The sequence below is a fragment of the Orycteropus afer genome, unplaced genomic scaffold, assembly GCF_000298275.1.
Source record: "Orycteropus afer afer isolate SDZICR_OR568_19922 unplaced genomic scaffold, OryAfe1.0 scaffold00074, whole genome shotgun sequence".
Lineage (NCBI taxonomy): Eukaryota > Metazoa > Chordata > Mammalia > Tubulidentata > Orycteropodidae > Orycteropus > Orycteropus afer.
Window position 1 is genome coordinate 10,517,011 of NW_006921661.1, and position 16,281 is coordinate 10,533,291.

General features: G+C 49.8%; 2 protein-coding genes across 2 annotated transcripts; one reads left to right on the top strand and one right to left on the bottom strand.

Annotated features, from left to right (window-relative positions):
- Nucleotides 1–3,965: 3,965 nt before the first annotated feature.
- On the top strand, nt 3,966–8,205 carry ART1 (ADP-ribosyltransferase 1). Its single transcript, XM_007941049.1, has 4 exons — nt 3,966–4,028; nt 4,314–5,082; nt 6,420–6,461; nt 8,111–8,205. The coding sequence occupies exons 1-4, from the start codon at nt 3,966–3,968 to the stop codon at nt 8,203–8,205; spliced, it is 969 nt and encodes a 322-aa protein (XP_007939240.1).
- A 1,721-nt stretch (nt 8,206–9,926) lies between these two features.
- CHRNA10 (cholinergic receptor nicotinic alpha 10 subunit) lies at nt 9,927–14,344 on the bottom strand. Its single transcript, XM_042780969.1, has 5 exons — nt 14,266–14,344; nt 12,933–13,078; nt 12,385–12,539; nt 11,151–11,683; nt 9,927–10,384 (listed from the first exon to the last, which is right to left on the bottom strand). The coding sequence occupies exons 1-5, from the start codon at nt 14,342–14,344 to the stop codon at nt 9,927–9,929; spliced, it is 1,371 nt and encodes a 456-aa protein (XP_042636903.1).
- Between the last annotated feature and the right edge of the window lie 1,937 nt (nt 14,345–16,281).

Consider the following 16,281-nt stretch of genomic DNA (forward strand, 5'->3'; position numbering starts at 1 on the left):
AAGGATGTCATGCTTGGTAGGGTGGAGGGTCGACGAAAGAGGGGGAGGCCTTCAACGAGATGGATTGACACGGTAGCTGCAATGATGGGCTCAAGTATAGCAGGGATTGTGGGGCTGGCGCAGGATCAGGCAGTGTTTTGTTCTGCTGTGCATGGGGTCGCTATGAGTCGGAAATGACTCGAAGGCACTTAACAACAACAACAACAACAGGGGCAAGAGCTCATGTTGGTTTGGGCTGCCACATACTCTGCCTATCAGCATCTAGAATCCTAGAACAGGGAGATGTGTCTCATGCTTTACACTCCATCTTCCTACGAGTCTGTATATTCTGTGCATCCCCTTAATGACTTCATTTAAACCCCACTTCCGATATTAATATCATTTAAGCTTTTGTAAAAATGGTGTGGCAGAGGTGTCTGACCTCCTCTAACTTTACCAGGAGGAGGAGGATCAAGATCAACAGGCACAGCCCAAGGCTGATTCCTATGAGGCAGAGGTCAGACATGCTTCCATCCTCCAACCTTTTTGTACCAGTTCTGACACCAACCATTCCTCTCACAGAACTCTCTATTTCTCTGCTGGGTTTGATAATTCATTGCAATGGCAGAACTCACAATACTCACAGTTATGAGGTTTATTAAGGAAGCAACAGGTTATAATTCAGAATCAGAAATGACTTGGGATACAGTTCATCAGGACAGCCTCTTCTCAGCAGTGTCTCAGGCATACCGCTCTCTGGCCCTCGGCCTCGGGGTCTCTCAGCCCTGTGGCCGTTGGCCTCTGCCCTACTCTGGCAAATGTTACAAAGCTCTTTTAGCTCTGCCGATGATAAATGCTGATAACTGCTCAGAGGCACCTCACTCCATCAGTAAGCCTCCTGCCCCAAGGCACTCAGTTTCCTCACTCCTTCCATGAGCCAGGAAGCCCGCTGCTATTTCTCATGCCCATCTCTTGGTTCTGTTGCCCCTGCTGCTACCATTGCTCTGCACTGCTGCTAACCCTGCCTTGCCATCTCCAGTGTCACAGCTCTGTGTCTCCTGGATTGAGGAGGTAAATTTCAGGGATCTTGGCAACAAAGGATGCACTCCATTCCTGGCTCTTCCTTCTGGATCGTAGTGAGAATCCCCCCTTCCTGCCTCTCAGATGGCTCATTTTAAACCCAGTGGGACAGCAAAACTGACCAATCCCCATGTTAGGGTTCCAGGTACCTTACTCCATGGTCCCACCCCAAAAGGGTGCCATGCATCTTACTTACATTATTAGCAAGCTATCCAATCCCTTTGGTGGGCCGCAAACACCCTGCATAGTCCCACCCAGTCATTTGGTGGGAGTTACAAAGACTAGCTAGGGCCACACTAAATAATTCATTACACTACAGCTCTTTTGGTTCTTTTTGTAACATGCATCACATGTAACATACATTACATTAATTACATACTGCAAGTCCATCACTACCTCAAAAGAGCTTAAAGAAACATGGATGCAATTTTGTTATTGTTGCTGTTCATTTTGTTATTGTTATCCTCAGTGCCTCACATATTACAAGTGTTCAGGAAATTTTTCTTGAGTAAATGAATAAGCAGGTTTTGAGGGGGAGAAGATAATGAGTTTCATTTTTGACATGTTGAATTTGATAAAATAAAAAAACTACTGCTAACCCCATTGCCCAGAGAAGTTCACATCTCAATTTAAATTGTATATTGACAATTATATTTTATATTCATAAAATTATAGATACATGGAATTCCAGTGTTGTAGAGTCACTGAACTACCAAAATGTAGGCCCTCCCTGACAAAAGACATAAGGGATAATAAGAGTAGGAAATCTTTGCCTGAATGAGATTGGAGTTAGACTCACAACCGTTCTGAAATTTATGTAATATTTGTGTGAAGGTGCATATATGTACTTTTTGAGGAGAGGTTTCAACTTTCACCAGCTTTCAAAAGATAACCACTGACTACATTACCATTCGTGTAAAAGAAGGAACGCCTATGAATTTGCTTGTCTATGCAGAGATTACCTCTGGAAGGATATATAAGGACATGCTACATGTAAGCCTCTGGGGAGAAGTGGTTGGGGCAAGGGAACTGGTGAGAAAAGACTTTTCACTGTATGCCTTTTGTTCTGTTTGCATTTTGAATAATGAAAATATATTACCTTTTGGAAAATTAAAGCATTAATTTGATCTTATTAGTGATCAAAGTAAATGAAAAACTAGAGACCATTTTTGACTACCAGTTATATGAAATGGTTTTTTTTTAAAAAAGGTCAGTAATATCCAGCATTGGCAAAGATGTGGAAAAAAGGGCACTCTCATTCATTGTTGGACGAGGGCAAGCTGGTACCTTTATGGATGGAAATTTGGCAGTGCCTGTCAAAATAAAAGATATTTATATTCTTTTACTCTCATTTTCCTTCTAGATATCTTTTCTATAAAATATGTACACAAGTGCACAAGGATTTATATCTATGGATATTCACTGCAGTACTATGTGTAATATCAAAAAAGTAAAAAAAAACCTAACTATCCATCAATAAGGAGATGCTAAAATATATTATAGGAGCTCTGGTAGCATAGTGCCTAAGGCATTTGACCGCTAACCAGAAAGCAGCCACTCCTTGGAAGGAAGATGGAGCAATCTACTTCCATAGTGATACTGCCTCGGAAACCCAAGGAGGGGTTGCTATGAGTCAGGTCCGACTCGATGGCACATTAACAACAACAACAACAAAATATATTATAGTTTGACTTACATGAATAAAGTAGTACTAACATAGAAGGAAGTCCATGATATATTATTTTCTGGAAAAGTTATAAAATATATATGTGTGTGAGAGTGTTTTTTTTGTGTGTGTACATACATATGTGTGTGTATATATGTATATACATATATATGTATGTATGAAATTAAATATATTATTTGCATATGCATAGAAAAAGGTCCTTATGCCCTGCAGGGGGCTGTATCACTGGCCACCTCTCCCTCCCCACAGGCAGGCATGGGGAAGACAAATGAAGGGGGAGAAAAAAAAGAAAGGGGACCTTGTGATTTATACACTTACTTTTGCTTTTTTTTTTTTCAAACAAGCATCCATTTCTTTGTAATAAACAGGGAGACAGAAAAAAAAAAAAAAAAAAACAATGACTCAGAAACCATCTGTTTCGATCCTGACCCAATGCTGAATGCCCTCTCCTTGGGGACCCTTCAGACCTTCCACACACCTACCCAAAGGAGGCTTGTGGTTCCCTCCCATTTCCCTTGGGAAGCAGGTACCCTCTGTGCTCTCCCCACACAATCCTAGGAGTCTTTATCTGTCCCTTCCCTGTAGTAGGAATGGAAGAAGAGGCAAGGACATCTGGACCCCAGGCCATGCTCTAAACTTGTCACCAGGGTGCTGCTGTGGCTCCACCAGCTAACACCCCTGCACCTACCCCTGTTCTAATCTCATGACCCCTATGAGGTGAAGACCAGACCCTCCACCATGGCAGCCACATCCTTTCATAGTTGGCCCCAGTCAGTCTTCCCAACATTCCAAGTTTGGTTCGGTTTCTGGAAGCTCTGCCACCCTAGATGGCAAACTTCTCTCTTTATATCCTATGAGTTCCTACCTCTAATACCTTTGTTCTTCCCATTCCTGATCCCCAAAACTCCTTTCTCTCCCCAAACTCCAATCCTTTCTCTCCTCACCCTCAGTTGTTTAAGGCTTAATCATCTATTCATCCTGCAAAACCCTGTTCACGCATCCCCTTCTCCAGGAAGTTTCCCATGTTCCTTTCAGCAAGAAGAGTACTCTCTTCTGAGCCTCTATTTCTACCTTGTGATTCTTTGTGCCCAGCACTGGGTATGGCACAAATTAGGTGTTGATTAATATTTATTAAACTGCATAGATTAATATTCTCATTTTCCAGATGAGGAAACTGAGATCCAAAGAGAGACAATAACTTACCAGGGTCACCTCCAAAATGCAGACTCCTGCCATGATGTTTCTGCTGCTTGTGTTCCATGGCCTCATAGAATCATTTCAGGTATGGTCATCCTCCACCGTCCCCATCCCAGCAGGGAGCGGGCTGTTGGATTTTCTGGAACTCCGGAAAGAGGAACAGAGGGAAGAGAAAGTGCCCAAAGTCTCTTTGGTCCTAGGGAGCTTGCAGCAATAGTTCCCAATCTCCTTCCCCTCCAGGTGTGTTTAGGGCGCTAGGACGTTTCTCAGCAATACAAGCCACACCTCAGTAGAGGGGAAAACTGGATGCTAAGGATGCCATTCCCTCAAAGGTCCATCCTCTTGGGTCTTGATGCTCTCTTCTATGCAGGCCCAGAACTACCACATCACACGACGAGACCTCTTCTCTCAAGAGACTCCCCTGGACATGGCCCTGGCCTCTTTTGATGACCAGTATGTTGGCTGTGCAGCGGCCATGAAAGCCGCTCTCCCGGATCTCAACCACACTGAGTTCCAGGCCAACAAAGTGTATGCAGATGGATGGGCCCTGGCAAGCATCCAGTGGCAGGAGCGCCAAGCTTGGGGGCCAGAGTGGGGCCTTAGCGCTACCCTCCAGCCCCCACCGTCGCCGGGCTTCCGCGACGAGCATGGGGTGGCCCTCTTGGCCTACACAGCCAACAACCCCCTACACAAGGAGTTCAATGCAGCTGTGCGTGAGGCAGGCCGCTCCCGGGACCACTACCTCCGCCACTTCTCCTTCAAGACATTCCATTTCCTGCTGACCGAGGCCCTGCAGCTGCTGGGCAGGGGCCAGTGCCGCCAGGTGTTCCGAGGGGTGACTGGGCTGCACTTCCGGCCAGCAGGCCCCGGGGCCACCGTAAGGCTAGGGGGCTTTGCCTCCGCGTCCTTGCACAATGCTGCGGCCCAGAACTTTGGTCAGGACACCTTCTTTGGCATCTGGACCTGCCTTGGGGCACCTATCAAAGGCTATTCCTTCTTCCCTGGGGAAGAGGAAGTGCTCATCCCCCCATTCGAGACCTTCCAGGTTGTCAATGCCAGCAGACCGGCCCAGGGCCCCACCCGCATCTACCTGAGGGCCTTGGGCAAGCGCAGTACATACAACTGCGAATATATCAAAGGTGAGGAGGACCACGCAGTCAGCGCCTGTGCTTTCCGCTGTGCGCTTTCCCCTGTCGACGAGGGCTTTTGGCAAAGCCAAGCCACCCCGTGTTTTCAGGGGATATAGGCATAAATATTCAGAACAAACCACAATGAAGAGGACCCAGTCACATCCAGTGGTCCCTCCACCCCTTCCACGTAAGGGGAGCTAGAACATTCCCAGGTAGTGTGCTTCTTGCAGGGCTTCTAACCGGTTCATTCCAGTTCAACCTCCTGCTGAGAACTGGCATTTCCAGCGCAGATGCACTGAGTCAGAATCTACCTTTTTAACAAGATCTGCAGTCTTATTTTGTTATAATGTAGATTCTGATTGAGTATATCTGGAGTGGAAATGCAAATTCTCTGCAGGGCGTGGAACCAGAATGAACTGGTCTTGGCTCCTCCTCCCTGGAGATATCTAAACCAACATTCCTACACTGAGCTTTGCTACCATGAATAACACACCTCCTGTCTTGACATCCTGTGAGTTCTTATCTCTAATAGCTTTGCTTCTTCTCAGGATTTCCTAACCGAGGCAGGGGTCTTTGGCCATTTGAGAGGGCAAGCAGACCTGGGTGGGCCTTTTTCCAGCTGGAAGTTGAAAGGGAGTTAAATTCTAGCCCCAGTCCTGACATCCAGACTGCTGGAAACAGTAAGAATCCCAACCTTGGATTATTAGATTGAATAGAATTAGGAGCTGTAGTGAGTGTGTCTGGGGGTGGTGAGACAGCGGCCAAGTGTGTGCCCTGAAGCTCTAGTCCAGGCTGTGATCCAGTAGGTGCTTTAGTCAGAGGGCAGCCATCAGGACTGGCCCAGGTTCTTAATCTTTGAATGGGTTTGTGGGCTGCTGTTCTCAGCTGGGCAGTATCCAGGGGCTTGTGAGACAGTTTCCATAATTACAGGCAGGTTGCAGGTTGTTGGCCAGAACTTCGGACCACATCTAAGATGGGAGAAGGTTCAGGTGGCCTCAGTTCTCACTTTGGATAGCATTGTGAGCGAGGATGGGTGAATGGAAGAAGACATGCAAAGAACACAGACTAGACCCTCCTTGGCTGGAACAGGGCAGAAGAAGTGGGTGTGGCAGGGAAGCAAAGTCACAGGTCCTGTGAGCAGGAGGAGTGCCCCAGAATGGGCCTTGGCTTGGACAACCAAGTTCAAGTCAAACCTAGCCAAGTGAGATCCCACCATAAGGGAGCAATTAGGGAAAGATGCACCAGCTTTTCCCAGGCCAACTCAGGGTTAGACGACCAGGCCTCTTAGGTCCCTTCTGTTCTGAGAGCCCTGAAGCCTTTGATTCTTTGCTGTTTCTTCCCTCTAGATAAGCAGTGTAAGGCTGGGCCCTGCCATCTGGATAATTCAGGTAAGGGATGCAGGCATCTGTTGGGCTCTGTTTGGGGATGGACAGGTTGCCCTGGGGTTGGGCCCCTCACTTGGATGTATATGTGTGTAGGGGGTGGTGGTGGGAGGGAGCCGATATACCTGCCCTCCAGTCTGGGTCTGCCCCCCTCCCTCACAGGAGAAGGCCACTGATCAGGGCCCAGAGAGATTTGGGTTGTACAGAGGTGAGGGTGGGAAGGGTTGTTTCTCACAAGGTCCTCCCTTGTGGCTTCTCCTTTAGCTGCAGAATCCACTGTCTGGTACTGCACTCAGGGCTCCCCTCTGACCCTCCTTCCAAGGTCAAGGCTAGGTCTTGGGTGCTGGAGACCTGGGCTCTAGTCCAGGCTCTGCCCTAACTCTGTGACCACCCCCTTCTCTCTCTGGATCTCATCTCTCTAGCCATATCTGTATAATAAGCAAATTGGACTAGATAGCCTCCAGGTCCCTTTCAGCTGTAACTCTTCTCTCCCCTTGAACACCTGCTGTGCCAGGGCTAACCTCAGCCAACTATCATTCAGGTGAGCAGCTCGGCCCACTTCTCTAGGTGGGAACAGATTTTCCCAGAGGAATCTACTAGAACAGGTCATTCCCAGGAAAGAAACAAAAATCCACTCAGCTCTCCCTCCTTGGATCTCTTCTCCCTCCCTCAGGCTCTGTGAACAGTGGGCAGGAAGGAGCCCAAGCCTCCACTTTGTTCCCACCATTCTCATGACATAGTAACACCCTGAGGGCCAGACATATCATGTCATTAATCCTCACCACAACTCAATGGAGTGGGTACCATTATCATCCTTGTTCTACACAAAGAAGTGATGCAACCAGCCCTAATTTACACAGCTGGTCAGGAGCAGAATCCAGACAGCCTGGCTCTAGAACAAACTCTGAACTGCCCCATCAGGCTGGCTCCCACCCTTGCCCAGACACCATCTCATTTTATCTTTACCACACAATAATCTTCTGGAACAGAGTATTACCCTCATGTAGGAAAAGGAGACCTAGAGACAGAAGTGACTTGCCCAAGGGGACAGAGTGAGTTAGTGGCAGAGCCAGGTCTCCAGCCTCCAACTCAGGCCTTGTCTTTGCGTTCTGATGGTGTAATTCCAGGCATTGAAAATGTTTAGGATTTTTGTCCATGTCTGCTCAGCACCTCTCATACTAAGTAAGGTTTGGGTTGAGGAACAAATCGTCACGTACTACCCAGATCTCTACCCATGTTCTGTCTTGCCCTGTGATGCCTCACTTGTATGAACAGAAGGCAGACAATGAGACTTAATGACCTGTGGAAGGGCAACTGGGACTTCCCTGTGGTTTGTGAAATCAATAGTGCTGATTTTGAAGAGAGGGTGTCCCAGGTTCTTAGTGGGGAGACACTAGCTGGAAGATCTGAGGGCCAACCACCACCATGGCCTTTGCCATCCCCGTCTGGAGGGGCTGTGGCTGCAGCAGATCCCTGGTTTCTTCATCTCTGTTCACCTTCCTCCTAAATTCTTGCACTTCACCTCCATCTCCCATCGCACTTTGTGAATCAATGTTTCCAGCTCACTCTACCTGTCTCTCTTCATCTTGTTTTCTTCATGTACCTCACTCCATGCCTCTCTTCTTTCTCTCTCTCTACCTCTGTTTTTCCTGCAGCCATGGGCCAGGGTCCCCTCTCCAGAGTCTGGTTCCTCCTGCTGATGCTCTGGTTCTTTGTGGGGAGCCCTTTCCAGAGTTCAGGCCTCCAATGATCTAGCAGACGCTGAGCAGCCCCACCTGCCTCTGCCCAGCATGAGGACGTTAGCCCCATGTGTGCTTTAAGTGGAGCCAAGCTCTCTGGTAAACTCAACTGCACAGAATTCTGGGACCTTCCCTGGTAACTGCCAGGCCTGCAGGCAGAGAAACAGGACAGAATGTTGGAACTAAGCCTTACACAGGGCTCTAGAGTGAGGTTGTGTGGATAGAGGCAGTGACACTCTAGGACTGGCGGCAAGTCAGTCAGAGGTAGAAGAGACTTCAACCCGTTTGGAGGATGACAGAGGAGGAAAACACTTAGCCATGTCACTTTCTGGTGTTATTTTGATGCCTCATGTTCCCACCTGACAAGCTCCTATTCACTCCTCCAGGAAACCTTTTATGACCTTTCCCATGCTTGGGTTAGGGGCCCTGCCTCTATGCACCCAGAAGTATTTGAGTGCTTCCCTATACCATGTGTCCAATGTCTGTCTCCCATGTCTGTATGCAAGGTTTCTGAGGGCAGAGCCTGTGTCTGATCCATCAGAGTTCCAGGGTCTACAGAGGAGGTCCCAGGAAATGAATGAAAATCAGAAAGGAATACACCTATTCCTTATTTATCGACTATCTCATTACCTGACATTTTGCATTTACAACAGTAAACAGTCTACTACCATACTGTTTTGCACATTAACAATATATGTCTGGAAGTAATGAATGCCAAGGTATGAGACAAGAATACCACTTGCTGTGATGGTTGAGATTATAGGTTAGCTTGGCTGGACCGTGATTCTCAGTGGTTTGGCAGTTATGTAATGATGTGGTCATCTCCATTTTGTGATCTAATGTGGTCATCCTCCATTTTTGCATACCACCAATTTTCACATAATGACTTGATCTTTGGAACTTAACCATGTTGATAAGTGAGGAGTAGTTGTACTCTGTTAATGGCTGATACTGGATGTCCCCCACCTTGGACACTTTTGAGGTCTCAGAATGTCAGTGTGTGGGAATGGAGGGGATTGTATCTAACTTTAGAGGGTAAAACACAGGAGATATGACAGACACAGCTCTAGACCCTCTGCCAGGGTCTCAATCAAATCCCAGTCACTTTCCTGCCAGCCAGATATAACTTTTGCTCTGATCCATAAGTCCTGAGACTCCTGTCTTTAGAGAGCCAAACCCAGATGCCCAACTCCCACCACCAGGGGCTCCAAGGATAAGACAGGTACTAGGAGGTTTACGAACACAGTTTATTATGAATTGAGGCTTTGGTGCCAAATCCCTGTACAGTCTTCTTGTCTGGAAACTAGACCATGAACCCCAAGCCCCTCTTCCCTGAGCTCCCAGGTTGGAATAGGCAAGATAAAGCCCCTACAACAGCAGCTACATGGGAGGTCAGAGAAGAGAGCAAACGTGGCAGCTCTATTGCTTATCTAATAACCTTCACGTCCCATTAATAGCTCTAGCATCTAGTCTGGATGTGCAATTCTGTCCCTCCAAGACTGTACTTTGATGCTATTCTTCCTCTTTAGGAATTAGGGGAGTGGAGGAGCTCTGGACTTCCCTTAGAAGTTAGGCTATATAGCCAACAACTGCCCCCTTGTGGTATGAGAAGTCAGCAGTGCTGAGCTTTAAGAGAAGGTGTCAGGCTCTCAGGCACAGTGGGGAGAAACCTAGCTGCAAGATCTGAGGGCCAACAACCACCCTGGCCTTTGTCATCCCTGTCTGGAGGTGCTCACAGGGCCTGCACTAGCACCAGGAGGCTCATGACCAGAGCCATGGAGAAGAAGATGCCCAGGAAGAAGCGGTCCATCACACGGGCTAGGCGTTTCCAGTCCTCATGGCGGCGCTGGGCAGCCCGGTGGCTGCGGAAGGTGTTGGTAATGGTGGCTACATGACGCAGTAGGGCTTCCTGGTGGCACAGACACCGCAGCTCATGGCAAGGGCCTACTAGGGGGCTGGCCCCTCCATCAGGAGGCTGAGGGCTAGGGGGTGACTCAGGTGGCCTGAACTGCCCACAGGGCTCCCCTCGTTCCCGCACACACAGACCCCGTGCCAGGTGTCCCAGCAGGAGGGTTCGAGCCCAAGCTGGCACTGGGTGGGCACTGGGGCCACAGTAATGCAAGTTCATGATGAGGATGGTGAGTGCTGTGGAGAATGTGACCATGGTCATAGTGGCCATATAGTACTTCCCTGCAGAAGAAAGAGCGAGCCATGGCCCACCACAAGAACTCAGAAGGCCTGAGCTTCCCAGCCACCAAATCACAAATAGGAACAAACCTACGACCCATAAAGCTCTCAGGACCCTCACCACCCAATGATGGAAGCGGGAAGGAGGTAAGAGCCAAGGTCTCCCCATCCCTCATTCTTACAAGTCAGTTCTCAGAAGCTAACTGCTCCCCGACTGTCCCCCTCGCTGATGGAAGGCTGCACTCAGTCAGCCAACCCATGAAAGTCCTGTTCTCCAAGAGGACAAGCAGGACTTTGCACAAGTTAATGATCCTTTCTGTACAACAGGAGTAACAATAGGACGTACCACATAGGTTTGTGGTGATGCTTATTTGAATTAATAAATGCCAAGTGCTTAGGAGAATGGCATATAGTGATCACTAAATATCTTTTACCCGTATACCTATATACTTCCTCTCCATCGAGTCCTTGAGAAAAGACCCACTCCTTTTTCCCGCCCCTGCAAGTGAGGCTGTTCTCCGAAGAAGAGGCCTACTTACTCCTTTCCCCTCAATCTCAGAATGACGGCCTGCTCCCAGGAGACAGCTCCTCTCACAGCCCCAAGCAGGGGCCCCCCTGTGGATGGAGGCAGTCTCCTTCCTTGCTCCGCCCGGGCTCTATGCAACCCAACCCCAGGGTGGAGCCCCACGCGCGTCAGCCAGGGTTGGGTGGGATCCACAGAAAGGGAGGGCTGTCCCAGGTGCCGCGTACCACGCACTCATTCGCTCACCGATCAGCGGTACGCTCTCGGCTGGCGGCATGCTCTCGGCCAGCAGTAGCTGGAAGACGGTGAGAGCCAGCAGCACCGTTACACCGAGCGACACTTTCTCGCCTGAGTCGGCGGGCAGGTGGAAGGCAAGCGGAGCGAGGAGCGAGATGAGTACGCAGGGCAGTAGCAGGTTGCAGACGTAGGCGGCGGCGCGGCGGCGCAGCAACAGCGTGTAGGTGACGTCCGGGTAGGGCTCGGAGCAGCAGCCGTAGGTGAGCACGCGCCGCCGCGCCGGCATGCCCAGCACGCGCCACTCCACGTTGTCCACGAAGTCGGCCAGGCTCGCGGCCGTGCCGCGCGGCCGCACGTCTAGCTGGTGCCCGCCGTGTGTCCATGAGCCGAAAGTCAGGCCGCAGCGCTGCGCGTCGAACGGAAAGGCCGACACGTCTACACGGCAGGAGCTGCGCGTGATAGCCGGTGCGTCCCAGCGCACTGCGCCGTCGTGCCTCAGAACCACGTTAGTGCTGGCGGAGGCAGGTGGTTGCGCGTCCGCTCTGTGGACAGATGGGATGGTGCTTACTGAGGCGGCCCGGGTCACAGAGCTCTAAGGCCACAAAGCCGGTCTGAGCCCAGGCAGCACAGAGGATGGAGTGCGCCAACATGATTTTGGAGGACTAGAAAGACCCAGGAGAAATAAAGCCAGGGACCCAGAAGGGACCACAGATCTAGCCTAGCACAGCCTATAAAGGTTTTTACAAAACCTGGAGTTTGGGCAGGGCAGCATAGTAAGTAACCTTGGGGATCACCTGCAAAGCTCGAGGAGGGACCTAGGAGAAAATATGCAGAGCCACGTGTTGACTGGGAGACACAGAGCCAGATTAGGCTATGTGCCATAGAGGCAAACTTTAGAGGGCTTGAGTGCTGCAGGAAATAGATCCCTAAGTAGACCCCTAAAGGAGGCCAGGGAGACCCAGAGCTCACTTGCACAGGTGGAGCGTGCTGTATAGAGGCACTTGTACGTCAGACATGGAACTGGCCCTGGGTTCCCAGACATTCGGCCTAAAGGGAGGGTGCCATGGAGGGTGGAGGGGTGGCTGGGAGCTCCTGAAAGATGGGAAGAGTCCTGGGGAACATGAACAGCTTCTAGGGCAGCACAGTAACTGGTTTAGGTGTTGGTGGGGCACCGGCACAAGCCAAGAGCCAAGGGCGACTATAGAGAGAGATAGGAGAGGGGTGCAGCCCAGGTGAGCAGTACTTGTTATAGAGCACGATGTCTGGCAGCCACACACGGCTGCTGGGGATGCGGATGGCATCTAGGCCACCATAGGCCTCCGGGTTCCATCGCAGGTAAGCATCTGTCCACTCCTGTCGGATCCATAGGTACAGGGTCAGCACCTGGTTGCGCTCATCCTAGAGGGAAGCAGGGAGTGGGCACCGATGTGGACATGTGTATGTACATACCTTTTGTGCAGACACACTCACCTCCAGAGCTCTGGCCAGCACCACAAGCCCGTCTTGCCCATACTTCAGTTCCCACCCAGGCCTGACCTTGATTTGTGTCTTCTCCAGATTTCAGTTTCTTCAGCAGTAACATGAGGTGAGGATCCCTGCATAGCAGGGATTCAGGACAATCAAGCATGCAAAGTGTTAGGTACACTGCAAGCACCCAACAGTCAGTAGCTATTATTATTGTTAATATTAAGGTTTCCAGAATTGTTTGGAAAACAATCCCAGTTTCTCACCCCCTTATTCCTTGACACCATTACAGGCAGAGTCCACAGTTGTACCACCACCATGACGCACCATGTCAATGATCTGGGACAATGTCACTTCCAGGGTCACATTCAGAGTCTGGTCTGTGTCGGCCACAGGTCTCAGGGCACTTGTGTAGTTGGCAAAGAGGTCACGGAACAGCTTGTGAGCCAGCCTGCCCTCAGCTCCTGAGCACCCTGGGGACCAGTAAGAAGGGCTGTCTGCCCCAGGCACAAGTCCAGGGGCCTCTGCTCACACCCTCTACCCTACAAGGCTGCCCACTGGCCTCCTGATATCTGGCCCCTGTTCCTCTAGTTGTGGCTCTAGTCCGTGTCTGGCCTGCCTCCAGGCACGAATGGGGTAAAGACCATAGGGCTAGTTGGTCTCATCTCCCATCCCATCTGAAAGTCTCTTGAAACCTGGCAGACTGGAGGTTTCTACCTGACTCTGCCCTTTCCAAGGACCTGAATTCTTCTGTCTGTCTCGCCCCAAATGCTAATGTCTAATTCTGACTCATGGTGACCCCACGTGTGTCAGAGCAGAACTGTGCTCCGTAGGATTTTCAGTGGCTGACTTTTCAGAAACAGATCACCAGGCCTTTCTTCTGAGGTGCCTCTGGGTGGACTCGAACCTCTAACCTTTCAGTTAGTAGCTGGCACGTTAACTCTTGCAGCACCCAGGGACTCTGTGCAAATGCTAGAGGGGCTCAAACACACCACGGGAGTCCAAACCTCAGCCCAGGCATTCTGACCCCACTGCTTTGCCCCTTCAGTCTCTCAAGTCTGTTGCCATTTCATTGGCATAATTCAGTTGGTTTCTGCTCGTCAGTTGGTTTCTTAAAAGGCTGTGGGCCACCCCCTCTTTCAGGAAACACCCCTTTCCTAAGCTTTCATGATGAATAACCTGTGTGGCTCAGAGTAGAACTGTGCTCCTTAAGTTTTCCAATAGCTGATATTTCAGAAATAGATTGCTGGATCTTTCTTCTGAGAAACCTCTGGGTGGATTTGAACTGCCACCCTTTGGGTTGGCAGCCAAATATCTGCGCCATCCAGGGACTCCTCTCAAAGACCAAGCCTTTTAAAATGCAAATGTGACCAGGTCAGTCAGCCGCTATTCTAGGATAAAGCCTAACCTCTTAGCCTGGCATTCAGGGCTCTTTATGACCTGGTGTCTCTGACCTCTCAAGCCTTACCTCTGGACCCCTCCCCTCACTGCTTCCACCCAAGCCAGGTAAGTCTTCTCTTACCCTCTTCAGCACCCCTCCTCCATACTCCCCACAGAGTTTGTTCCCAGCACAGGTACTGATGAGAAAGACACTGTGGGGAGAGATCTGAGGACAGGAACAGCAACAATGCCAGGAGAGGGAACTGAGCTAGCTTCATACCTGGCAGGATCCAGAGCAGGAGCAGAAGGCCCAGGCTGGAGCTCAGGAAGCTGAGGCTGAGGTGGTTCCTGTGCCCCATGGCCACAGCTGCAGCGAGAGGTGGGCAGGTCGCTGTATACAAAGCCTCCTGGCCAGGCCTAGGGCAGCGTTAGACCCTTCTGAAAGGCAGAAGTAAGACTGAGATCCCTGCTGGGCCCAGCTATCCATGGAGGAACCTTCCAGTGCTGGTCCTCCATTTGTACCTGCCTTTGGATTCAAATACTGCTCCTTGGCATCTGATGTTTTTCCTTTTCCAACAGTCTTTGTCTCTTCTGGCCTCTATTCTATGCTCCCCACCCCCATTGTCTTCCTATTAGCCGGTTGATTTCCTTTTGTCTTTTCCTTTGTAACTCCCTCTCCCTGCTTTTGTCACTCTGATCTTCCTCTCTCCATCTCCTTCCACTCTCTCTCTTTCTCCTACTGCTATTTCAACTTTCTTGGCATCCCCCCATTCTCCATACCTGTGCTCCTGGGTGAGCCTGGTACTCTCTCAGCAGAATAGAAGTCTATCTTTATCGCTGAGGGGGCTGACACACAAAACAGCAGAGCCCTCCTTCTCAGTCCTTTCCATTAGCTTAATTATAGGGCCACCAACACCTGTACCCATGGGGACAGAGCAATTGAAACGGACATCTCAGACCAGGGCCTGAATTATTCAGCACGTGTAAGGCAGCACTCAGTCTCAGCTCAGGCTCAGCCTGGGTGGCTGGAGAGTCCAGGGACACAGGAGTCAGAATCTGGAGGAGATTGGGGCCAAAGGCCATGAGGGGCCAGGGCATGTGGACTGGAAACTGCCCTCCCAGCTGTGCCACTGTTGCCTGATTCTGGAGGCTCCCTTTAGCCCTGCCTCTTCCTCCCAGTGAGAGACTGAACCCAATTGCCCAGGTCAGGAGCTGTATGCCAAGCAAATTCTCCCCTTCTGGTGGGAGTGGTACTGTGCTGTAGGCCGCTGCAGGTGGTCCCAGAGCAGGAGATGTGGCCCACGTCCTCTCCTCAAAATCCCTGCAGCCATTTCAATCAGAGCCTTCGTCTTTTCTCTGTGCTCAAACACTGTGGGTAATATGGGGTAGCAGGGATAACACATTGTTCCGCTGCTATTCTTAAAATTTTCACTGGCCAATTTTTAAAATTTTTATTGTGATTTGGGTAAAACTTTATGGAACAAATTCATTTTCCATACAGCAGTTCATGCACATTTTGTTTCATGACATTGACTGTAATCTCCACAATGTAACAATTCTCTTCCCACTTCCTCCCTGTAGTTACCTTTCCCTATGTCCTTCTTTCTTACGCATTCTTGCCCCCTGAGCAAACCCTCTGTGCAAATACTGCCCTTTTGATCTCCCATGACTGATCTTTCTAAGGAGTGTACCTTCCTGGTGTAAATGTTCACCCTGTATGCCTGTCTGTTGTTTGGCTGGAAGCTGTGGGAGTGATTTCAGTTCCAGACCATAGTCTCGTGGGGTTCACCAGGCTCTTATCAGACCAGTAAAGCTGGTCTTTTTTTATGATTTTGAGTTTTGTTCTACATTGTTCTCCTATTCTATCAAAGATCTCCTGCACTGATTCCTTTCCAAGAGATTGAGAGTGGTTGCCAGGCACCGTCTAATTCTGGTCCCAAGGTCACATAGGTTGAGGTTCACATGGTGCACTAGTAGTCCTTTGGACTAATTGTTTTCATGTGTCTCTGGTTTTCTTCATTCCTCTTTGCTCTGGATGAGGAGAGACCAAGCTGCTTGCAAGCTTTTAAGACCCCAGCTAGTGCTCACCAAAGTAGGATGTAGAACAATGTAGTATGTTATGCCAGTAGAGCTTGATGTCCCTCACAACCATGGTCCTGAGCCCAGGTCCAACAAATCACTTCATCAGGATGGTTGGCTATGGCTAAGAAGTTACCATAACTTTGCCCTGTTGTTCCATTTATATAAACATTCTTACAGCACATAAAATAAGTACATAGAAATATTGTCTGCCAGC

Coding starts and splice junctions, on each gene's coding strand:
- CHRNA10 (XM_042780969.1), bottom strand. CDS start 14,344: ATGGGGCACAGGAACCACCTCAGCCTCAGCTTCCTGAGCTCCAGCCTG. Junction 13,079..14,265: donor CCTGCTCTGGATCCTGCCAG/GTATGAAGCTAG, acceptor ACTGGTCCCCAG/GGTGCTCAGGAGCTGAGGGC. Junction 12,540..12,932: donor TGTCCCAGATCATTGACATG/GTGCGTCATGGT, acceptor GCTTCCCTCTAG/GATGAGCGCAACCAGGTGCT.
- ART1 (XM_007941049.1), top strand. CDS start 3,966: ATGCAGACTCCTGCCATGATGTTTCTGCTGCTTGTGTTCCATGGCCTC. Junction 4,029..4,313: donor GCCTCATAGAATCATTTCAG/GTATGGTCATCC, acceptor TCTTCTATGCAG/GCCCAGAACTACCACATCAC. Junction 6,462..8,110: donor CTGCCATCTGGATAATTCAG/GTAAGGGATGCA, acceptor TTTTTCCTGCAG/CCATGGGCCAGGGTCCCCTC.